A 24,727-nucleotide genomic window follows, 5' to 3' on the forward strand; every position below is an offset into this window, starting at 1 on the left:
AGCATGTGTTAGAATTTCGTTCCTTTTAAAGGCTGAATAATATTCCATTGTATGAATATATCACATCTGGTTTATCCATGTATCTGTCGATGCACACTTGTGTTGCTTCTACCTTTTGATTATTGTGAACAATGCTGCTATGAACATGGGCACACAAATACATGTTTGAGTTCCTGCCTTTAATTCTTCTGGGTATATGCCCAGCAGTGAAATTGCTGGATCATATGGTAATTCTATGTTTAAATCTTTGAAAAACTACCATCCTGTTTTCCACAGCAGCTGGACTATTTTACTTTCCCACCAGCAATGGCTAAAGGTTCCAGTTTCTCTACAGCCTCACCAACATATGTTATTTTCTTTTTCTTTCTTTTTTTTTTTTTTTTTTTTAGATAATAGCCATCCTAACTGGTGGGTTTGGCTTTTGATTTGACTCTGAAAAAGATGAGTAAGAGAGTTGGGTGGGAAGGGTAGTAGGTTGGTGGGGGGGCGCATATCATCAGCAGCAAAGGTATGAAAAAGCTAGAGGTTCTCCAGGGGAGGGTGTGTCCTAGGGACAGAGCAGCCTTGTGGCTGGAGATTACAGAGCATAGGGCAGAGATGGCGGGAGATGAGGACTGAAGGCAGGGACCACAGCCCCATCACAGAGACCCAAGTCCTGGCTGAGAAGCTTGACTTGACTCCACTGACATAACAGGTGGCTCTGGAGTGTGGACGGGTTAAACAGTCTTGCAGCCAGGGAGCTCTCCAATGTCCTTATGAGTCCCATATTCATGGTGTGACCCTATGCCTCAAGAGATGTGACCAGGGCAAGTTATTCTCCCCATCTGAGCCTTAGTTTCCTCTTGTGTACAATGAGGGTGCAATGGTGCCTATAAAAGAAAATGGGTGAGGTGCTAGACAAGGAAGCTGCTGTGATGGGAACCTTCGGGCTGACCAGGGCAGGCGGCCTTGCTGCAGGGCTGACTCACTTGGCCCGTTCTGGCTTTCCTGGCAGCCAGGGCTCCCAGCCCAGTGGACCTTGGCTTATAACCTTTGGTCACTCCTCCATGAGTCCTAGAGCCATGGGGCTCAGGCCAGAAGAGAAGCAGCAATGTAGCTGCAGGCACGTCTGGGCCACCCTGAGAATACCCGAGCAGACCCAGGGCCGGCTGAAGTGCACAGGACTGGAGAGTGTGCACATCCACACCTCGCTGACACCTCAAAACAGCCTTTCCAGGAAGCTACAGTCATAGGTCCATGTCACAGAAGAGGAAATCAAAGTTGGCAAGGGTAACTTGCCCAAGGTCAGCACCCAGGAAGTGGCAGAGCCAGATTTAAATGTGTCTTTGAGGATTTATGTGTTATTGGGTAGTTGGACCAGATGCATGTGTTCATTCCCTTGTCACTCAACAAATATTTCCTGAACATTTACTATGTGCTAGATGCTGCATCAGGAGGAAATGATACAAGTGTCTGTCCTCAGGCCTCTGTAAAGGTCCCTAACCAAGGGCTGGGAATGACCTCCAATTGAGCTCCTGCTGTGTGCCAAGAGTATTACCTAAATCAGGTCATTTCATCCTCACAGCAGCCTGGGAGATAGAGATGATTACTTTCATTTTATAGAATGAAACTGATAATTCTGTGACTCAGAGAAAGAAGTGACTTGCTCAAGGTCCCACGGCTGGGAAGGCAGAGTCTGCTTAGATGACCCAGGCTCTCCGTTCTGTGCATTTTCCTGAGGCCTGCCACCTCTGACCATCAGCTCAGTGGTGCAGTGCAGACGCTCTGCCAGTGGTGGCTATGTACCCGCCAGGCCTGGAGCCCACGAGTCCAGCTCTCAGCTGTGCTGCGGAGCCACACTTCTTATTTAAATACTAGCTTGGGATGTCAGAAGGGCATTGGGTGGGCCCTGGTCCAGGTTCACCATGGGCTGGAAGCAGGACCTCTGGTACAACCTACACCTCTCTGGCTTCAATCCTGTCACCATGGAATGGGGTATGGGTCTCTGCCCCATCTTTGCCTAAGACCCTTGGGAAGAGCACAGGCCATCATGGGAGAAATTAGACAATCTCAGAGCATGGCTGTGGAACACTGGTTGGGGGGTAAGGAAGGAGGGAAGAGAGAGCTGACTATGCCCTGTGTGGGGAACATACCCTCAATTCCTTTCTTTACTTGGAAAGTCATCTATATGCTTCAGTGTTGAGTTTGGAATTCTCCTCCTCCAAGAAGTCTTCCCTGACCTACCTACCCACAGGCTGGGTCAGAGGCCTCCCAGTCTCATAGACCTGACCATAGCATGTGGTCATTGCTTCCCCCATTATTTTCAGGGTAGGGACCACATCTAGGTCCCAGGCATTTTGCACGGTGTCTGCCCAGAGTGGGCGCCAGGGACGTCTAGGGGCCGGTTGAGTCCTGACTACCCCTGCAGCCTTGCCCAGCCCTCCACCCTCTGGCTCTCCTTGCCCTTTCCTCCTTACTTCTGCTCCCCTGGCTCCCAAAGTGGAGAAGGGGCTGGGATGTCATTTGCCCAAGTCGGCCCTCTCTGTGGGCCTCAGTTTCCCATCAGCACTAGGTGAACATTAAAATGTTCTTTCTGAGCCTAGGTAGGCTCCATGCAGGGCCCTGGGATAAAGCCAGAAATCAGAAACACTTCCTCAGCAAATGACTGTAAGACCCCACCCAATGGCATCCATATTAAATACAAGAAGGGCCATTACATCTGCAGGGGCCAGGGAAGGACCCTGAAAATGTGCGTGGACAAGTGAAAAATCAGCGGGCTACGTGCGCACGCCGGTGGGGGCGCCAAGTGGGCGAGGGCGCGGCCCACAGCTCCGGGGCGCATCACAAGGCCCGGGTTGCCGTGGCAGCTGCGGAGGCGGGCGGCGCGCAGGCCTGCCATGAGGGAAAGCCGGGATGCCGCCGGAGCTCATGGCTGGAACCGCGTCGGCTCCGTGGCCACCAAGTGGTTCACCGGGGCGCCCTTCGGGGTGCAGAGCCACAGGTGGGGCCCGTTTGCGTCCTGGGCTCACGCCCACGGTCCAAGGCAGCTGCTGCCCACCCTGAAGCCACGCTTGGCCTCGGGAGAGAGGGTGTCCACCTACACACGGGGCTGAGCCTGGCCGGGAGGGGAACCAGAAGAGTGGGGGCCGGCAGTGAGGAGGGGCTGGGCTTTCTCTCCCCCTCATGCTTACTGCTCTTTCCTGCCCAGGGTTCTTTTACCATCTAAGTGAGTTCTTTAAAACCATTTCAAGAGCACTTACTATGTGCCAGGTTTAGAGAGGTCACATGGCCTGGTCCATAGTAGGCCACTCAGCTCAAAAGTGGTGGGTGGGATTTCAGCCCAGGTGCCTGTCTTCCATTCATTCATATTCCACTCTGTCTCTTTCTCTCTCTCACCTACTGTGTTCCAGGCACAGTTCTAGGATCTGGGGCTACAGCAGTGAACACAACAGCAAAGCCCTGTACTCATGGAGTTTGCTCTCTTCTGTGGGGGGTGGGGTTGGATAATAAACAAAAGTATGTATATCTATAAAACGTTGGGTATTGGTAAGGGCTGCGGAGAAAAATGAAGCTGGGAGGAGGAGCTGGCGGGTGGGGTGGTGTGGAAGCAGCCTGGAACATTCGAAGCCACTGCAACTCCACTACTTTTCTTTCATGAGCTTGCTCCGAAGTCACCTTCCCAGGCAGCCAGCTCCCCCATGCTCCAGAACTGCCCACGCCAGGGCCAGGTGCCAGGCACAGGGCTCTCACTGGGCCACCGTCCCTCCCTAGGTTTGACATCTCTGCTGTTTATCCCAACCGGAAGAAGTTCAGCACCTTCACTGAGGCCCCATACTCCACGCGTTATTCTACCCAAGTGGTGAGTTTGCACAGCTTCCCTGACTCCTCCCACAGGGTCTGGCTGCTGCCCCTTTGAGCTGCCTACTGTGGTGGATGAGCTGAACTGTAGAAGGGGCGTACCTTCTACCTTCTTCCGGCACAGAGCTGGGCCCACAGTGGGGGCTTCCAGTGTGTTTGATAAATGAGGGACTGCAGCACTCCCAGCTTGTGCACTGACTACCTCTGGGCTCTTGAAGGAGCTATTATACCTTCCTGCAGTGTGAGGGGGCAGTGATAGAGGATGTCACGATTGCACCTTGAGTGCCAAGCCTGTTGGTGCCAGCCTTAGTGCTGAGGGTGGGAGCCACAGCGGGGATTGCCTACTCCCTTCCTCCGGGTCAGGGTGGTGGCTTGGTGAGGGCCTGCTCCGTGGGTAGACTGGGCGGGCATGGCTGTCACAGCTCTGACCACACTCTGACTCAGTCCCACATAGGCCCTGGGACTTACAGCTCCAAGGAAACCTGCTTCAGCAAGAAGAAGCTGATGAATGAGGTGGACACAGGCTGGGCCAAGGCCCAGGAAGCCACGCGGCTGACCCAGCTACCCCACTTCCAGTACCAGGCCATCATGAAAGAGAAGCGGCTGAAGGTGAGGCCTCTGGGGCCATGCCTCTCCCTCTCTGGTGCCAGGTCTTCCTGTCCATTGCAGCTGCTCCGTGTGGCCTTCAGTGTCCTCCCAAGGCCAGATGGAGATTATCCTTGAAGGAACACCATCATGCCTTGGGCTTCTTCCTGTGTGGACTTTCCCAAGTTTAAGGCTTTCATTTTCTCTCTTCTCTTGGCACAGGAGCAAAAGCTGGGGCCTGGCTCCTACAACCTCAAAGACTTCTTAGAACAGCTGCAGGAGAAACCATGTAGCACCCGGGGGCTGCTCAGCTCTGGAGAGGTTCGCTTCCGAGGACTCATCGGAGTAGGTGTTCTCATGTCTGGAGTCCCGAGCAAAGAGCCTGGCATACACTGGGTGCTCAACAAATTCATTCACTTATATATCCATCCAGCCAGCCAGCCAGGAATAAGGATTAAGCACCTCCTAAGTGGCATACACTGTCCTAGGCCTTGGGGATCTAGCAGTGACAAAGACAAGGTCCCTGCTCTCATGAAGTAGATGTCCTAGTGTTAGAAATAGTAGTACAAAGAAGGAAATATAATACATATATAAGCAGGGCTATGAACACAAATTAGACAGGGAAGGGACGGGCAGTGATGGTGGTGCAATTGATAGAGAGTAGTCAGGGCTCTGGGAGGAGGTGACATTTGAGGAAACCTACAGGTCATGAGCAACGGAGACTTGCAATGTCTGGTAGAGCATTCCAGGCATTGGAAGCAGCAGAGGCTAAGGCCTTGAGGTGGGAACATGCTTGTCAAATCAGACCGGCAGGCAGGAGGCCAGTGCGGCCAGAGGGCACTGGCCGAGGGTGAGAGGAGGCAAGCGAGAGGGCAGAGGAGTGAAGGGCTGGGTCACGAGGACCCTGCAGCCAAGGTGGGGCCTTGATGTTATTCCAGGTGCTGCCAGGGGGCAGTGGAGGGCTTTGACAGGAGGAGGACCTAACTTACCTTTTTAGAGGAATACCCTCATGAGGGCCAGGGTTGGGAGGAGGCGATGGTGCTGAGAGGTGGGGGTGGCAGCTCTGGGGGATGATGATCTCATCAGGAGGACACTGAGTGAGGCTGACACTCAGTAAGGGCACGAGGGAAAAGGCAGGAGTCACCCCCTACCAAGGGAGCCAGCGCTGCAGTTTGTTGGCCTGGACCTCTCTGTGCTGGACACTCTGTTATCCTTCTCCCAGCCCCTCACATAGGCCATGCTCTTTCACATGGGGCTTTGCCCCTGCTGTTCTCTCGGCTAGGAATGCCCTTCCTCCCTTGGCAACCTCTTCTCCTTGGGCATGCCTACTCATCCCGCAGCTCTCAGCTTCCAGAAGCCTTCCTCAGCCCCGCTAGGTGGCGTCTCCCTTCCTAGGAGTCTCCACTGTAGTTGTGTGTTTAGCATCCCTCCCCCACTGGACAGCAGGCCCTGAGGGCAGACCACGTCTGCCTGGTTCCTTCACTGCAGCATTCTGAGGTTCTCGCAGTGCCTGGCACACATGGGCACTCAATAAGTATTTGTGGACTGAATAAGTGCATGCATCCTAAATATCAGGTGCTCCAAAACATTCTCTCTAATTCTTTGCAACCACTCCAGATGAGGCCCTGGAGGCTCAGAGAAGATAAGCAAGTTGCCCCAGAATGCACAGCTGCCAAGTGGGCAAGCTGGGATGCACACATGGGAATGTCCAACCCTAGAGCCAGGGTCTTTCTCCTACACCTCACCACTGGGAATGCTTCTATGAAGGCTGGAAATTACTCCTGACAGGGTCTGGGGATGAGCAGATGCATCTTCAGGTGCAGAAGCTGTAACTGTAACTTAGGGAGAGGGGATACCTGGAGCATTTAAAAATGTCATTACCGTCCAATCTAAAGTAATAATAGTGGACATGTAACATAACACTTACGACGTGCTAATTAATTTCATGTTCATGACAACCCTATGAAGCAGGCACTATCATTATGTCCATTCTACAGATGAGAAAAATGGAGTACAGAGTGAGTAACCTACTGCCCAAGGTCATGAAGCTACCAACTGGCAGAAGTAGGCTTTTGAATCCCAGGTGTCCAACATGTACCTTGCATTTCACCCACAGGTTTGGCCCCCATAGTTCTTGGACTTTGCCCCCTGAGTCTCTGTGGAGGCCAAGGCCTGGGTGTGGGAACTCAGCCAAGCTGATGGCAGGGGAGCTAGGGGGACAAGCCTGGCTCTGTTTCCTTCCTGCCTTTGCTCTTTTTGTCTTCGTCACTCTTTTTGCCTGGGGGACCTTCCCACCTTCCCTCGTACCTGTCTTTGGGGATCCTTCTCAAAGTCCAGCCTGAAAAAAAAAAACCAAAAACTTAAAAGTGATGATTCATTCATTTCCACACTCCCCCTCTCCAATTAATCATTCCTGTTTGAGTCCCCAAAGCTCAGACAACATAACATTCTAGTTAAAACCATAGGCTTTCCCATCAGCCCAAGTGTGGCACTGAACCTCTGAACCTGGTTTTAAGGAAGAAAATAGGATCATCCTGACGAAGTGCCCAGCGCTGGGCTTCCCTCTGGGTTCCAGGAGCAGGGCCATTCTCACCCTTGGCATAACCCTCATCTTCAAAGTCTCCCAGGTCCTGTGGTGCTCACTGCCCACCTACCCCGGTGCCTTCCACAGAGCCTGGCAAACAGTAGAGGCTCAGAAAGGTTATGGATTTTGGAGTTGAAACTTTCATGCTGTCTCTTTCTGGAGGTGGGACTTGAGACATGCAGTTTGCCTCTCTGAGACTCAGTTTCCCCATCTGTTAATTGTGGCTGGTGCTGAATTGGTCTCTCCCAGTCACTGCCAGGATCAGGATGTTAAGGCTTGTGAAGCACCTAACACACCATGCAGGGATCCAGCTATCCTTGGGGGCTTTCTCCAGAATGTACGTGGGAACCCTGGAAGGAGACATGTAGTTCCATTCCTCTGGGAGCGAACAAATCTGATGCCCTTAGTGGCCTGACTCCCCATGCAGAGGTCCCTGCCCTCCCCGCCCCATCCTGCTTCCCCAGGGCTAGGTTCCAGGCTCAGAGGTAGGGCACGGCTGAGCCATCTATGGAGCAGCAGTGACCCCGCGTGGCTAAAAGGTGCAGATCAGCAGAAAGCGTCCTGCCAGGTCTCTACCCAAGGTGGACTGCTCTCTTCACTCTGCCTACAAAATCACGCTTCTGACCCTGGCAGCCCAGGTCCCAGATGGTCATTCCAACCAGTTCCTAACCTCTCCTCCTGCCCCCCAAGACATTCAGCCACCCCACCCTGACTTACCATGTGTCAGGTAACCATGGTTACCAGACACGCCTGTGAGCCTCCACTACTGCTCGCACCTTCACTTCCAAGTTCAGCCTCTTCTCCAGGGCCCTACTGGCCCGTCCATGCCATGTGTCACTGCCTCTTCCCTGCATCTCACGCTCTGACACGGTGGGCTCCTCTCTGCTCCCCAAGCACGTGCCATTCCGCCCAACCTCCTTCCCTTGCTTGCAGACATTATTTAACTTCATCGTCATTACCTGAAAGAAAGTATTCCTATCCCATAGTACCAGTATGGACCATGAGACTCAGAAGGCCCGAGGTCACTCAGCTAGGAGGCAGCAGAGCCAGGATCTGAACCCAGAACGGCAGTCCTTCCCTGTCACAGCACTGTTCACAGCACATTGGGAAAGCCCTCATGTCACGCAGGGCCGTGGTGCAGGGGTGTAAATGTTGGAATTGCCGAATCCACCAAAGCAGGCAACTGCCTCAGGTGGCAGCAGGAGGAAGGCTTCTTTCCCAGGAGAGATGGCATGTGAGCTGGCTTTGCAGGAGCAGTAGAATTGTCCAAGGCAAAGAGGGCAGGAAGGGCATTCTGGGTGGTGGTTACAGCATGAGCCAATGAGGGAAGAAGGTTGGGTGGAATGGCATGTGCTTGAGGAGCAGCAAGAAGCCAACTATGTTGGCCAAAGTGTGCAATGTAAGGAGGGGGCGGTGAGATATAACTTGCACAGGCCAGTCCAAGTTCAGCCGGGGAAGAGGCTGAACTTGGAGGTGAAGGTGTGAGCAGTGGTGGACGCTCACGGGCAACAATGTTGTGTGTCAGAGGGCAGGTAGCAAGCGGGCACCCTGAAAATCCCATTCCCTTCTTGGGGATGGCTATCTCAGGTGTCTGTTCCTCAGGCACACTCAGCACAAGGAGTGGTTCTGATGGCCTGTATGCCCCCACCCCCGCCCCACAGAACTACTATCCAGGCCCTGGAAATTATGGGGAGAAGGGCAATCCATACACCAAGCTGGAGGAGAATGCCTGGAACCGGTCCCATTCCGAGGGCCTCATGTGCAGGATGAGCAACAAGCCGCACCCCCGGCCTCATCAGGTACCCCCTCGGCTGGCCAGGCCTTGCCTGCCTTCCCGTCCTGCAGGGGCACTCCCAGGGCAGAGGGGGAAGCTGAGCTCTCCTGCAGGCCTCATCACCTCTGCTGTGCTCTAGGGGAGTGGTCTGGGACCCGGCACCTACTCCTTCAAAAGCGACCTTGAGACATACGTGGCACGATCCGTCGGCACCCGCGGCCCCTATGACACTTTCTCTGGTGATCGGAACAAGCCACTGCCTTATGGGCACTACTCCATGCAGGTGTGTACCCAGGGGTTGAAGGGTGTAGTCCATGCCCCAGCAGGATGACAGGCCTCACTAGTCAGCACCAGGAACACCAGCCTGTGCGCCAGGCACCGGGCCGTTCCCACACCCCCTCACTTCACCCTCACAGCCAGGGCCGGATCCAGTTTCCCATGTTAGGTAGGGAAAACTGAGGCTGGCCACATGGCTGGAAGGAGAGGAGCTGGGATTTGAACCCAAGGACGTCTGTCTGACTTCACTGCCGGCTCTCTCCTCTGCACTGGCATGAAGTGCCCAGGAGGTGAAGATGGGCCACAGTGCCAGGGGAGCTTGGCTATGAGGAAACTTGATGGCACAAGGTGGTGGCGTCCTCCTGTTTTGGAAACAGCAGGCATTATAGACCAAGCTGGCTGGGTCAGTGCCAACGCTGTTAACAAAGCAGAAAACAGGAGGCCCAGGAGGGGAAATTGAGGTAGAATTTTATCTTGATATCTCACAGCTTGCTGCGCTTTGCTTGCTTTGTGCTCATAGCCACTGGAATTAAGTTTTCTCTAATTGCCTGTTTAGCTTGTCTCCGTTATGAATTCTCGCAGTGGGTATGATTAATCCAGGTAGTCGGTGAGGCACAGGGGAAAGCAGCCCTTGCGGAACTTACATTCTAGTGGGGAGAGAAACTCTGTCATCAATGAATAAGAAAAAAATTATCGAGTGTGAGCAGGCAATGAGTGCTATGGCAGAGCTCAGGAGCGCTTAGGAGGGTAGTGGTTCACGTAGAAGGACCTCAGGACCAGCTGGCAGGTAGCCACTGAGCTAAGGCCTTCGACCTGTCTGCTCCCTGGAGCCCCCCAGACCCCCCCATGAGCAGCTATGGCAGGGGTCAAGGGACCATCCTCAGGCACTGTGGCCAGTGCCCATTCTGGCTGGCCAGCGCCCAGGCCACGCTGTTTGCTTTTGTTTGTAAGACTTTTTTTTTTTTAGATCAGTTTCAGATTCAAAGCAAAATTGAGTGGAAAGTACAAGGAGTTCCCATGTACCCACTGCCCTCTCCACACCATGCACAGCCTCCCCCACCACCACCATCCCACGGCAGCCTGGTCTGTTTGCTGCAGTTGAAGAACTGATACGTCATTATCGCCGCAAGTCTGTGGCATACCTTAGGGTTCACTCAGATGGTGTACATCCTGTGGGTTTGGCCAAATGTGTGACATGCAGCCACAATTTTAGTATCATACAGAATAGTTTCACTGCCGCCCAAATCCTCTATGCTCCTCCAGTCACTCTGGTTTTAAATATTTAAGACATTGTTCTTGCTTAGAATAGTGCCAGACTCAATACATGTCCAACAAATGAAAGAAAGAAGAAATGGATGAAAAGGAGCTGGGCAGTAGGGTGTGGCAGGTGCATGGTGCAAGAGACTAACCCCACCCTGACCCGCTGGTTGGGGAAAGACTGACTGTTTCCAGCAGCCCAGGTCAGGGGGGCCTTGAGGCTGGCCTGGCCTCCAGGATGTCTGCACAGCAGGATAGTAAGTGATGCCCCATTGCTTTTCTCTGGTTGCAGGGGAGGGTTGAGAAAGGAGCTCTTGATTTTCCTGGCATAGCAGATTCCTTTCTCTCTCTTTTTCTTAGGAAGAAAGGCCCAGGGAACTGATGAATTTCAAGAGCTTCGTAGAAGAACTTAACTCACATCACAATAAGAAGCATGGGGTTTTTTCTAAACTTCCCCGCAACCCGAAAACCCCTACAGAGAGGATTTACTGGGCCAACCTTAGCCAGTGCCCCCGCACACTGGTGAGTTCGCTCCTATGGCCGGCCTTCCTCTCTCGGAGGGCAGCTCTCCTTCCGGGGCTGGGCACAGGGTAGGGTGGCTAATTTCACGGGGAATAGCTCGGTCTTGGGATCAGACTGACTTGGTTTCCAATCCTGGTCTTGAACATTGGGACACTTTAGGTGAGACCTTGTTTGGGCGTCAGTTTACACCCCTGTCCTATGAAGATGGTGAAGTGGTTGTGAGAATTGGATGGCGCCCTGTACTCGGAGCCTACAGCATGGTGCCTGGTACCCAGGAAGCGCCCAGCCAGTGCCGACCTTCCCCCTGCGCCTCCCTCCTTTGGCCTCAGAGCGTTGGAGGATGGGCAGGGGAAACTGGAGCAGGGCAGAGTGCAGTCTACCCACTGGAGCCTGCCCACCTGCTCCGCCCAAGGGAGTGGTGCACTCGGCCCTAGTGTCAAAGCAGCCCTCTGGGGGTCTGAGCAGGTCCCCAAAGCAGGGTCTGCCCCTGCTAGGCACTTTCCAGCCTTCCTGAGGTAGGGATTATCATTTGCATTTCACTAAAGGAAACTGCAGCCCAGATCTGGAAAGGGATGTGCCAAGTTTCTCCAGCAAGGGTGAGAAGGGGCTGAGATTGGAACCCAGCTCATCTGGCTCCAGGTCTGGTGTGGTCTCCTTCCTCAGAAATGGGGTCTTCAGCCGTCTGGGCCCCACCAGACAATGAAGGCCCTTGGACACCTGAAAAGAGGCATCAGGCTGTGATGGGTGTTTGTTAGAGTGGATGGCATGGGTCATGAGGGCCCTTTTTCTGGGAGATAGCTGGGTACCTCCACCATCCTTGGCTCAAGACCCAGGGCTGCTGGATGGGTGGAGTCAGCTGGCCAGAGCCCTCACCTGCCCTGGGCCCAGGCTGACACTGCCAGAAACTCTCCAGGTTTCAGCCTTCCTTCCTTACTCGTAGGCCACATCTGGCCCCAGTTTCTGGCTTCCACAAGAGAAGAAATGTAAACCCGTCAACCAGCCCCCATTCCTGTTGACCTCCAAGGGGTCAGGCGCAAAGGCCTGCCAGATGATTATGGGAAGCTGGGTAAGTGGGTCTGGGGTGAGGGATACATGGGAACTCTCTTCTGCCTCTACAGCCAACATCAAAGCCTCTTTGTCCCCAGGTAACTGATGCTTTGAGTGAGCCATATGCTTCCCCTTTCTTTTCCCCAAGGGACCTGAGGTCCACTCCCACTGTCTTATTTTCCTAAGGCATTGGTTCTCAAACTTCAACTGGTGTTAGCATCACCTGCAGGACTTGTTAAAACACAGATGGCTGGGCCCCATACCAGAGCTTCTGATACAGTAGGCCTGGGTTGGGACGTGGGAATTTGCGTTTCCAACAAATTCAGGTGATGGGGATGATGCTCTTCCAGGGACCACACTTTGAGAACCAATGAGCTAAGAAACATCACACCGCAGCCATGCCATTCTCTTATTTTCCCAGAGAAATGCTCCTTCCATTCTCTGTGTTTGCCTTGGGCCTCAGGGGCAGCTGGTGAAGCTGGTGCATTTCCCGTCCCTCGCTGAGCAAGGCCCCTTCTGGCCCCTTCCCTTTCCCACTCTCTTCCTTCTCTCCAGAGGCAGCCATCCCCAAGTGTGCGATGTAATCTTTAGTTGGTGTTCTTGTAAACCAGCTAAATTCTTGGCCTTGGGCTTTGACCTCATTCTGTTTCTTACTCCACCCCTTTTCAGTTTGTAATGCACCTTTTATTGGAGTCTAATAATCATAGAGAAAGGCACTGAGTCCTAAGTGCACAGCTCCATGAATTGTCACATAATGGTCGTAACTACTCCCCAGAGCATTTAACAGCTCTCATTTCCAGCTCCCCAAGAGCCCTTGCCATTCCCACCCCCACCCCAATTAGAGAGCCTGTTGTCCTGACTTCCAGTAGCACGGGTCAGCTGCCTCACCTCCTTACCTCCCACCACGGTGGCAAGGTCCTCAGCGTGCCCAGACCCCAATGACCAATTCTTGTGAGGACCAGCTGGTTGTCCCCAAATCCTTCCTTTTTTCACCTCTAGCCTGCACTCCCTGCAGGGGAGAAAGTCTTTACCTGAGAGTCCCCAAGTGAAATGTTTAGACCAGAGCCAGATGACCCTACTGCTACCACAGAGCCAGCCACTGTGAAGTGGGAAGGGCTGATGTGAGGTCTGGGTTCTGGTGGCTCAGCTGGCCGCACCCCACAGGGCGGGAGAGCCCCTCTGCTGGCACCCCCAAAACCCGGGCGCCTCATGAAACAGGCTTCTCCCTTGTGGGAGGCAACTTCTGTTTAGCATGGGATCAGCTTCTGGGTCCTAACATCTCCCCAGCCCACCCCTCAGGACTGCTTCTCCGCAGATGGCTGGGTTCTTGTCCTGCCTTTATTCTGCCCTTGTCGTGTTACCTTGGGCAAGTTGCATCTCCTTTCCCAACCTCTCTGTTGGTGCCTCTAGGATCTGTGACCCCGATATCTGGGTGGGATGCTGTATTCCCTTCCTAGGGCTGCCACAAACTAGTAGGTGGCTTAAAGCAACAGAAATATTCTCTGACAGTTCTGGAGGCGAGAAGTCTGAAATCAAGGCGTCTGCAGGTCCGTGCTCCCTCTGAAACCTGTTGAGAAGAATCCGTCCTTGCCTCTTCGTAGCTTCTGGTGGTGGCCAGCAATCCTTGATGTTCCTTGGCTTGTAGTCGTCACTCCAATCTGTCTCCTGGCATGGCTGTCTTCCTGTGTGTCTCTTCTTAACAGGACACATTGGATGAAGGGCCCACCTTACTGCAGTATGACTTAATCTTAACTAATTATGTCTGTAGCAACCTTTTTTCCAAATAAGGTCACATTCTGCGATACTGGGGTTGCTCGGGGTTGGGACCTCAACATATCTTTTTGGGAGACACAATTCAGTTCATAACAGATGGAGTAGGGAAGCGTCCAAGGGGAGGAGAGGAAGCCGAGACGCAGTCTCCAAGCCAGGCTTGCTAATGTCCTGCCGTCCTCTCCCTGTTGCAGAACCCAGTAGGTGTGGGCCGCTACCTCAACACCTGGCTGATGGAGACAAAGGACAGGCGGCAGCGGTATCGATCCCTGTTCCTGAGTGGATCCAAACGCTACCTCACAGACCTGGCCCGGGACACGCTCATGCAGTGAGTGCAGCTGGGGCTGCAGGCGAAGGGGCGAGGGCAGTGGGGGGGTCTTACTCCGGGGTGGGCTGGTGGTTCCCATGTTTGGTTCCCATGGGAACACAGCTTCTGCCCCTAATGCCAGCCAAAGAGCAGAGGCAGTGGAGGGGCGTTCACGTTCAGATCCTGGCTCTGCCACTTACTGGACGTGTGAGGTGGGGCATGCTGTGTAATTTCGCTGAGCCTCATTTCCTTCAGCTGTCAAAAGAGCAGATGTTTGAGGAGACCCAAATGAAATGATCTGTTGAAAACCCTTGGTAAGGAAAAGGTACTCAATCAACCCTAAATCTGCCACCCAGAGCCCATACAGTCCAGTCTCGGCTCTCAGTGGCTTCACCACGTGGAATCTGTTTCTTGGTGTTCATAATGGGGTTGGTAAAACTCATTTCAGGAGGTTGCAAAGCCTAAGAAGGGAAAGGTACATTAAATACTGTGGCAAACTATACAACAGCTTGTAAATGTTAGCTGCTGCCATATTTTATTGACCTAAGAGGCCATCAATTGTAATATAGTAACAATTTCAGAAATGTTACAATGTTGACAAACATGCACTTTATAATCCAGTATTTTTTTTTTTTTGAAATTATGGTGAGGACATGAGGACCAGATTCTGAGGACCAGATTTCTCAGGAGAAATCAGCTTTTAAATGTAATTTTAAAGAATATTTTATTTTTTTATCAAAGTAGTGCTGTGTCTTCCTCCTTCTCAACTTACCCCCTTGTTTTGGTGGGTTCCTGAGAAAGGGCTAAAGAAGGTAAGATTTTTGATAGAATGTATGCCTGAAAATGTTTATTTTTCCTTTCTGCACATCTGATCAATAGTTTGGTTGGAAATAAAATTCTAGGTTGGATATAATTTTCCTTCTGAATTTTGAAGGTCTTTCATAGCCTCCTAGCTTCAAATATGGTTGTTGAGAAGTCTTATGCCTTTCTGGTTTTCTGTGCTGTGTATGTGACCTGCATTTCCTTCCTGGAAGCTTTCAGGATCTTCTCTTTGTACTTCCTGTTCTGATGCGTCTTGGCATGGGTCTGTTTCATCCTTTGTGCTGGGTACTTAGTGGCTTCCCTCCATCTGGAGACTCAGCACCTTCTATTCTGAGAGAATCTTCTGAGTTTTGTCTTTGACGATTTCCTCTCCTCTGTGTTCTCTCTGCTGCCTTTCAGATATCTCTTTTAGATGAATGTTAGATGCCCTGGTTTGGCACTCTGGTTTTCCTTTTTTTTTTTTTTTTTCTTCTCTCTTCTTTCTTATTTTCCATCTTACCTTTCTGTTCTACTTTCTGGTAAAATTTTCTTGTCCTTATCTACCCTATTATTACTTTAAAAATTTTGGCTGTCATATTTTTTAGTTTCCAAGAGTTCTTTTGTTGTGGATTGCTTTTTTCTTTCTTCTTTTAATAGCACCCAGTTCTGTGTCATGTATGCAGTGTGCAGTATGTTCTTTTTTTTTCTTTTAAGATGAGATCTCACTCTGACACCCAGCCTGGAGCACAGTGATGCAATCTTGGCTCACTGCAACCTCTGCCTCCCAGGCACAAGCGATCCTCCTGCCTCAGCCTCCCAAATAGCTGGGATTACAGGCATGCACCATCATGCCTGGCTAATTTTTGTATTTTTTGTAGAGGCCAGGTTTCGTCATGTTGTCCAGGCTGGTCTTGAACTCCTGAGCTCAAGTAATCTGCCCATCTCAGCCTCCCAAAGTGCTGGGATTACAGGTGTGAGCCACTGCGGCTGGCTGCAGTATGTTCTTTTATCTAAGGATGTTAATTAAGTTTTCCTGAAGTTCTTTTGCCGCCTGTGTTGTCTCCAATTCTTCCAAGTTCCTTTTTTTCTTTTGCTTGTTTGTTCGTACTGAAGAGGAAAGCACTAAATAATACTGTGAGTCTGGGTGGGGCCTGTCAGTCACTGTTAGTGATTGGCAGGGGATCTGGTCTTTCTGTTGAGACCCTCAAATGCCAGTGTCTCTAGGTGTTTTCTGTGGGACTGTTCAGCTTCTCTAGAAAACAATCCTGTGTCCTGGGTGGGGGTAAGTGTGGTTGTTGGCGATTAGAGGAAGGAGACTGGGCTGTCTCATTCAGCATATGGGCTGCCTCTTAAGCCCTCTTCTCATCCTGGGACCTGTCTGCCTACATTCCACTGTGCGCCTCCTCCTAGCCTCCTGGAATCTATCCACAAAGCAAACCTCCAGTCTACTGCTGGCTGGGAGAGGAGTCAGCAGGAGGTCGTGTCTAGATGGGATCTCATTCTGTTACCCAGGCGGGAGTGTAGTGGCACAATCAGAGCTCACAGCAGCCTAGAACTCCTGAGCCAAAGTAATCCTCACCTTGGTCTCCCATGTAGCTGCAACTGTAGGTGCATGCCACCATGCCTGGCTACTTTTTTATTTTTATTTTTGTAGAGACAGAGTCTCACTATGTTGCCCAGGCTTGTCTTGAACTCTTGGGCTCAGGCTGTCATACCGCTGTGGCCTCCCAAAGTGCTGGGATTATAGACATGAGCCACTGTGCCCGGCCTGACCTGTTTTTTAAGATACCTGTGTGTCCCATTCCTAGATCTTTCTGAGGTTTTGTGGCAGGAGTTGGCAAGTGTCTCCTCAGCTTTCCCTACCCTCCCTCCCTCCCTCCCTTCCTTCCTTTTCTTCTTTTCTTTTCTTTCTTTTTCTTTCTTTCTTTCTTTTCTTTCTTTCTTTCTCTTTCTTTCTTTCTTCTTTCTTTTTGTTCTTTCTCTTTCTTTCTTTCTTTCTTTCTTCCTTCCTTTCTTCTTCTCTCTCTCTTTTCTTTCTTCCTTTCTTCTTTCCCTTCCTTCTTTCCTTCTTTCCTTTCTTCCCTCTCTCCCCCATCCCTCCCTATATTTCTTTTCTTTCTTTCTTTTCTTTCTTTCTTCTTTCTTTCGTTCTTTTTCCTTTTCTTTCTTTCTCTCTTTCTTCTTTCTTTCTCTCTCTCTTTTCCTTCCTTCCTTCCTTCCTTCCTTCCTTCTTCTCTCCCTCCCTACCTCCCTTCCTTCCTTCCCTCCTCTCTTTCTCTCTTCCTTCCTTCCTTCCTTCCTTCCTTCCTTCCTTCCTTCCTTTTCTTTTCTGCTGTCTTTCTCTCTCTTCTTTTCTTTTCCTTTTTTACAGTGCAGTGGTATGAACATGGCTCACTGCGGCCTCAACTTCTCAGGCTTAAGCGATTCCCCAACCTCAGTCTCCCTGGTAGCTGGAACCGCAGGTGTGCACCAGCGCACCTGGCTAATTTAAAAAGGTTTTTTTTTTTTTTTTTTTTGTTTTTTTATAGAGACAGGGTCTCACTATGTTGCTAGGGCTGGTCTCAAACTCCTGGCTTCAAGTGGTCCTCCCACCTCGGTCTCCCAAAGTGCTGAGATTACAGATGTGAGCCACCACGCCTGGCCTATTTTTAGTTTTTTAAAGAAACTTCCATACTGTTTTCCATAATGGCTGTTCTAATTTACATTCCCACCAAAAGCATGTAAGAGCTCCCTTTTCTCCACAACCTTGCCAGCATTTGTTACTTTTTGTCTTTGTGATAGTAGCCATCTTAACTGGAGTGAGATGATATCCCTCAATTGGGGTTTTGATTTGCATTTCCCTGATGATTTGTGATGTCAAGCATTTTTTCATATACCTGTTGGGCATTTGTATGCTTTCTTTTGAGAAATGCCTACTCATGTCCTTTGCCCACTTTTTTTGTTTGTTTGTTTGAGATGGAGTTTCGCTCTGTCACCCAGGCTGAAGTGCTGTGGCGTGATCTTGGCTCACTGCAACCTCCACCTCCTGGGTTCAAGCGATTCTCTTGCCTCTGCCTCCTGAGTAGCTGGGATTACAGGTGTACACCACCACCCCCAGCTAATTTTTGTATTTTTAGTAGAGATGGGGTTTCACCATGTTGGCCAGGCTGGTCTTGAACTCCTGACCTCAGGTGATCCGACCACCTTGGCCTCCCAAAGTGCTAGGATTATAGGCATGAGCCACTGCACCCAGCCTGCCCACTTTTTAAATGGGAGTTTTATTATTGCTGTTGAGTTCCTTGAATATTCTGGATATAAGTTTCTTGTCTGATGAATAGTTTGCAGACAGTTTCTCCTATTCTACACGTTGTCACTTCACTCTATTGATTGTTTCTTTTGCTGTGCAAAAGCTTTTTAGTTTAATATAGTCCCATTTGTGTATTTTTGTTTTTGTTGCTTGTGCTTTTGAAGTTTGAGTCATAAAGTTGTTGCCTAGACCAGTGTCCTAAAGTTTTTCCCTTAAGTTTTATTCTAGTAGTTTTACAATTTTGGGTCTGACATTTAAGTCTTTAATCAATTTTGAGTTGATTTTTATATATAGTGAGGGGTCTAGTTTCATGCTTATGGATATTCAGTTTTTCTAACACCATTTATTGAATGGGGGTGCCATGTTGGCCAGGCTGGTCTCAAACTCCAATTTAGCTGATTCAATTCAGGATACATTTACTGAGCGCCAACAACGTGCAAGGAAGTCTGCTGGGATCACCCCCGAAGGGGGCTGTGTGTAATGGCTGGAAGGAGCAGAGGCCTGGGAGGAAGGAGAACAGCCTTTCTGTCCCTAATCTATACAGATCATTTCATCTTTTTCTGGCGTTGAGTACACATCTGTACTGGATACCTATGTTTAAGGCTATGGCTGTTCTTCCAAATTGCTTATAGTTGAGGATAGAGTGTATTGGAGGGGGAGAGAGGAAATACTATGAGAGTTCAGAGGAGGCAAATATTATATTGAATTTGGAGCCTTCCAAGCAGGGAGGGCTGCTTGGAAGAAGTGGCATTTGATCTGGTTCTCAAAAGCTGGATAAGAGTTGGGCTTGGAAAGGGGTAACAACTGTTAATCAAAGGTTGACTGTGTGCCAGGCACTGTACTCAGCTCTGTATAAACATCTTTCCTCTGGGTGTAGTGGTTCATGCCTGTAATCCCAGCACTTTGGGAGGCTGAGACAGGCAGATCACCTGAGGTGAGACCATCCTGGCCAACATGGTGAAAGCATGTCTTTACTAAAAATACAAAAATTAGCCGGGTGCGGTGGCGGGTGCCTGTAGTCCCAACTACTCGGGAGGCTGAGGCAGGAGAATCGCTTGAATCCAGTGGTGGAGGTTGCAGTGAGCCGAGATCCCACCACTGCACTCCAGCCTAGGCAACAGAATGAGACTCCATCTCAATTTAAAAAAAAAAATCATCTCTCATGGGCATCACAAAGCCCTGTGAGGTATGTAATAATTGCTTTTATTATATAGATGAGGAAACTGAGTAACTTTCCCAGGGCCACAGCGAGTTACTGACTGTAGCAGTTAGCTATTGCTACATAACAAACCACCCAGAAACTCAGTGGCTTAAAACAATAGCCATTTGTTATTGTTCATGAGTCTGTGGGCTGGCTGGGGGCTGGCTGGTCTGGGATGGTCTTGGATGGAACAACTAGACTCTCTTCCACGCAGACTCTGGCCTTCAGTGGTGTAGCCCAGGCTTGCTCCTATGGAGGAGGCTGGGGTTTGAGAGAGGAAGTGTGCAAGGCCTTTTGCAGCCCAGCCTCAGCATGCCACACCATTATTTCTACCACATTCTGTTGGCCAAAGCAAGTTCCATGGCCAGCCCAGATTAGAGCAGGGCAGGGGTTGGGGGGGAGTAGACTCTACCTCTTCATGGGAGAGGCTGCAAAGTCACACTGGAAAGGCTACCAATAGAAGGAGCTATGGAGGCCTGGGCCATTTTTGCTCTCTGTGTAGTACAATCACAAAATAGGATTGGATCTCTGGTCCATCTGGCTCTAAGCAGTGTTCTTTTTCTTCTTCCAGGCAGGAGAAAAAAAATTAGGACAGAGGGAAGAGCATGAGTGAAGGAAAGGAAGCAAAACGTTCAGGACCTATCTGGGCAATACTAAATGGCTCATTTTGAATGATGTGTGGGGTGTGTAGAGGGGAGTAGTGGAGAATAAGGCAGGAGAGGTGGTTCGGTCAGTCCTTAGAGGGCTGGAATGCTATAGCTAAGCTGCTTGGACTTTATCCTGTATTTGAGAAGCCACAGAACTTTTTTAAAGTTGAATTTATTTATTTATTTATTTTTGAGACAGTTTTATTTTGCTCTGTTGCTCAGGCTGGAGTGCAATGGCACAATCTTGGCTCACTCTAACCTCTGCCTCCTGGGTTCAAGTGATTCTATTGCCTCAGCCTCCCGAGTAGCTGGGATTACAGGCACCTGCCACCACACCCGGCTAATGTTTGTATTTGTAGTAGAGACAGGGTTTCGCTATGTTGGTCAGGCTGGTCTCAAACTCTTGACCTCAGGTGATCCACCTGCCTCGGCCTCCCAAAGTGCTAGGATTACAGGCGTGAGCCACCGTGCCCAGCCTAAAGTTGAACTTATTATAGTATAACTCACATGCAGTAAAATTCATTCTCTTTAGGTATACAATTCTATGAGATTTTGTTGTTGTTTTTTGAGATAGTGTCAACACTCTGTCACCCAAGCTAGAGCACAGTGGTGTGAACATGGCTCACGGCAGCCTTGACCTTCTGGGCTCAAGCAATCCTCCCACCTCAGTCTCCCAAGTACTGGGACTACAGGTGTGCACCACTACACCCAGCAAATTTTTAAATTTTTTGTAGAGACATGCTTTTGCCATTCTGCCCAGGCTGTTCTTGAGCACCTGGGCTCAAGCAATCCACCCACCTCAGCCTCCCAGAGTGCTGGGACTACAGGCATGAGCCACCACACCCAGCCCAATTCTATGAGTTTTGACAAATGCATGTAGTTGTCATACATATCACCTCAGGCAAGATATAGAATATTCCTATCCCCCTTGTGCTATCTGTAGTCAGTCTGCTCCTCCCACTGCCAACCCTGGCAACTCTACCATCCCTGGAGTTTTGCCTTTTCCAGAATGTCATATAAGTGGAATCATCTGTGTGTAGAATTTTGTATCTTTTTCTTTCATGTTACACGGTGCTCTTGAGATTCAGCCATGCTGTTGTTGTGTGTATCATAGTTTGTTCCTTTTCAATGCTGAGTTGGATTGCATTGTATGGTTGTGACACAGTTTGTTTTATCCATTCTTAAGTTGAGGGACATTTGGATTGTTTACAGTTTGGGGAATTTTTAATAAAGCTGCTATGCACAGTTACATACAGGTCTTCATGTAGACATATGTTCTTATTTCTCTCTGGTAAATATCTAGGAGTAGGATTTCTTTTTTTTTTTTTTTTTTTTTTTTTGAGACGGAGTCTCGCTCTGTCGCCCAGGCTGGAGTGCAGTGGCTCAATCTCAGCTCACTGCAAGCTCCGCCTCCCGGGTTCACGCCATTCTCCTGCCTCAGCCTCTCCGAGTAGCTGGGACTACAGGCGCCTGCCACCACGCCCGGCTAATTTTTTTGTATTTTTAGTAGAGATAGGGTTTCACCGTGGTCTCGATCTCTTGACCTCATGATCCGCCCGCCTCAGCCTCCCAAAGTGCTGGGATTACAAGCGTGAGCCACAGCGCCCAGCCTAGGAGTAGGATTTCTAAGTCATTTGGTGGGTGTGTGTATAACTTTGTAAGAAGCTGCTGAACTATCTTGAAATGGCTGGTCCATTTTGCACTCCCACCAGCAATGGATGAGGGGTCTAAAAGTTCTGCATCCTTGCCAGCACTTGATATTGTCAGGGTTTTTCTTTTCTAATTTAAGCCATTCTAATAGTATATTTCATTATGGTTTGAATTTGCCTTTCTCCAGTGACAAGATGTTGAGGATCTTTTCATATGCGTCCTCCGATGTCTTCTTTTGGTGAAGTGTTTTCAAATCTTTTGCACATTTTAAACAAATGGGCTGCTTTGGGTTCCTTAGATATTCTAAGCATAAGTCCTTTATCAGATATGTGTTTTACAAACATTTTTTCCCAGATATCCAGAAGGATTTTAATGGGAAGTAATTCTTGTGTTTAATAAACGTACTTATGGCATTATGGACTGTTGCGGGGATAGAGACAAGGAGGATGCCTCAATAATAGAGATGAGAAATGAGGCATGGGGCTGGGCCAGGGGCCGTGGGCATGGTGAGGAATGGAGAGACAGGAAGCGTGGAGACCCACTGGATAGTGGGAAAGACCTCTCTTACCCTGGTGAGTCCTCCCTCCTTTGACAAATATTTGTTAAGCACAGGTAATGATCTAGGCATAGGGGAAATACCAGTGAAGAAGTCCAAGTCCTGTGTTCACGGAGTTCACATCTTGTTGGGGAGGACAAACAACAAACAGATACATAAAGTGTGTAACATAAGGGCTGGCGGATGCTGTTTGACACACACAGCAAGGGGTTCTTATAGAAGTGCCATCTTCCGAAAGGCTCACGGGATGGGAGGTTGAGTCCTCAGGGTTTCCACTCATGGGAAAGAATTGGAGCAGTGGAGGGGAAGTGGGACTGAGGTCAGGGCTTACATTCTGGCCCTGATGCTGGCCTTCAGGTGACCTCAGGTAAGTTCCCTCCTCTCTCTTGTCCTTGGTCTTCCTCTCAGGGTTGGGTTAGATAATCTTCCAGGCACTATGATTTTATACCTGAAGTTCTTACAAGCCAACTTGGGTGCTTTAATGAGCTGAATTGGGTGTGAATTGCTGTAATCCCATCCTTAGAATCAGGCTGTTTTGTTGGAAAGATCTAGAAGTCATCAATTTTGGCCTCTCACCAATGTAGGATCTCCTGTGAAGCAGAACCAACAGGTACCTGTTCATTCCCTATGGGTGTCCCTTCAGGGTTGAGGAGCCCACTCCCTTCCAAGGGATCACTTCCATTTTTAATTTTTTCTGTCTTTTTAAAGGGAAAGGATCACACCATTTACTAAGGGGAAGTGCCCTATAACTGTGGATTACAATTCAGATCCTACTCCTTAAAGCCACATGTGAAGGACAGCCCGCAGTGACCGGAGAGCCCAAAGGCCTGAAGACAAATCTGGGGGTGAGAGCATGGGCGTGGGAGTGGGGTGTCTTAGAGAAAGGACACATGGGCCTGGGAGAGGCGAGAGATGTATGGGGATCACCTTTGCCGGAGCTGCATACCTGAAGGTCACAGTGTCTGCCAGGACAGCTGGGGACAGGTATCTTTTGTTGCAGGAGATCAATTATCCTGAGAACTCAACTCAGCCAGTGACATGAACATGGGGGCCAGAGAGCAGATGGACTGAAGGGATGGGACGTGATTGACACTCGTGGGACCCTTTCTATTCTAAAGCCAGAGTGCTTGGCTCCCTGTTTATTAAAGGTCAGAAAGTGGTGGGAGAGTGTAGCATGTATTACACGGCAATTCTAGGACTCTCCAGGAGCACCTCATTGCCATCCCAGGATGCTTCTGGAAGCTTAGCAGGGCCTCACTGATGAGGAAACTGCCGACCTCAGGCAATGTCCAGCCATGGGGAACATCGGCTTCACCCCTGAGTCAGCCCTTGTGGGCACCCTTCCCTCACTGTTTCATGTCAGTGAGAATGGGGGAGTGGGTTGTCCCTAGAGGAGACTGGGATACCACAGCTTCGTCCACAAAGCTCACATAATGATAAAAAATACTTGAAACACTTTCTTCCGTGCGTGAGTGTCTTACAAAAAGCAGTTATTCTCCTGTGTCAAAACAAATGTTTTTGAAGAAGTAAAGCCATCTTTATTCACCTTGCCAACGTATTGCACATGACCAGGTGCCCATGCCCGCTAGGTGATCCTCAGAACCTGGTTGCCGCAGGACTGCCTATGTTTGACACCCACTCATTGTTATGTTACTTGTGGTCCATGTTGCAAGGGGGTGCTGAAGGCGTACTAAGAACCTGGACGTTAGGAGTGGGAAAAAACTGCGACCCTCCTGAGCAACCAGGGAGGTGCTAGAACCTGATGTTACTTTTTTAAGATTTATGTGCTGGAGTGTTCAACCCAATCACCCGCAGGACCACTTCTGGAGACTGAACTGGAATTCGGTGGTTATGAAACATTTATTCATTTATTTCTGGGGGCTGAGGAGCTCTTTTTTTCTTTTTCCCCAAACAAAAGCGTTTAGGGAAAGTCCAATATAACAAACATGTAGCCACTTTGAATCATGCTGGGTGAGGCCGGGAGACCAGCCCTCGTGGCCAGCCCCTGTGCCCTCCTTCCCCAGGGATTGTTAGGAACCAGGCCGCGCAGTCGGAGGTGAGCAGTGGGTAAGCTCCGCCTCCTGTCAGATCAGCGGCAGCATTAGATTCTCACAGGAGCCGAACCCTATTGTGAACTGCACATGTGAGGGATCTAGGTTGCATGCTCCTTATGAGAATATAACTAATGCCTGATGATCTGAGGTGGAACAGTTTCATCCTGAAACCATCCTCCCCTGCCACCCCGCCCTACCCTGGTCTGTGGAAGAACTGTCTTCCATGAAACCGGTTCCTGGTGCCAAAAAGGCTGGGGAACGCTGTAATAAAGGACTTACATCCAGAATATATATGTGAGTTCATATATATCTCAATAAGAACAACAACAAAAATGTATAAAAGATGTAACAGACACTTTACCAAGAAGATATATGGATGGCAAATAAACACATGAAAATAAACTCAATGTCATTAGGCATTAAGGAAATGCAAATTAAAACCACAATGAGATACCACTACCCACCTATTAGGCTGGCTAAAATTGAAAAGACTGACCATACCAAGTGTTGGTGAGAATGTGGAACTCTCGTATACTGCTGGTGGAAATGTAAAATGGTACAACTATCTTAGTT

General features: G+C 49.9%; 1 protein-coding gene across 2 annotated transcripts; it reads left to right on the forward strand.

Moving 5' to 3' along the window:
- Positions 1 to 2,828: 2,828 nt before the first annotated feature.
- On the forward strand, positions 2,829 to 23,272 carry LEXM (lymphocyte expansion molecule). Of its 2 annotated transcripts, XM_003265127.3 has the most exons (11): positions 2,829 to 2,980; positions 3,751 to 3,838; positions 4,282 to 4,446; positions 4,645 to 4,767; positions 8,668 to 8,805; positions 8,920 to 9,063; positions 10,674 to 10,835; positions 11,776 to 11,901; positions 13,847 to 13,980; positions 22,624 to 22,710; positions 22,809 to 23,265. In XM_003265127.3, the coding sequence occupies exons 1-10, from the start codon at positions 2,877 to 2,879 to the stop codon at positions 22,682 to 22,684; spliced, it is 1,245 nt and encodes a 414-aa protein (XP_003265175.1). In that variant the 5' UTR covers positions 2,829 to 2,876; the 3' UTR covers positions 22,685 to 22,710; positions 22,809 to 23,265. The 2 variants fall into 2 exon arrangements, with proteins under 2 accessions (XP_003265175.1, XP_003265176.1); XM_003265128.3 differs by lacking the exon at positions 22,624 to 22,710 and having other exon boundaries at positions 22,809 to 23,272.
- Positions 23,273 to 24,727: the final 1,455 nt, after the last annotated feature.

Source organism: Nomascus leucogenys, chromosome 5 (genome assembly GCF_006542625.1).
Source record: "Nomascus leucogenys isolate Asia chromosome 5, Asia_NLE_v1, whole genome shotgun sequence".
NCBI classification, from domain to species: Eukaryota; Metazoa; Chordata; class Mammalia; order Primates; family Hylobatidae; genus Nomascus; species Nomascus leucogenys.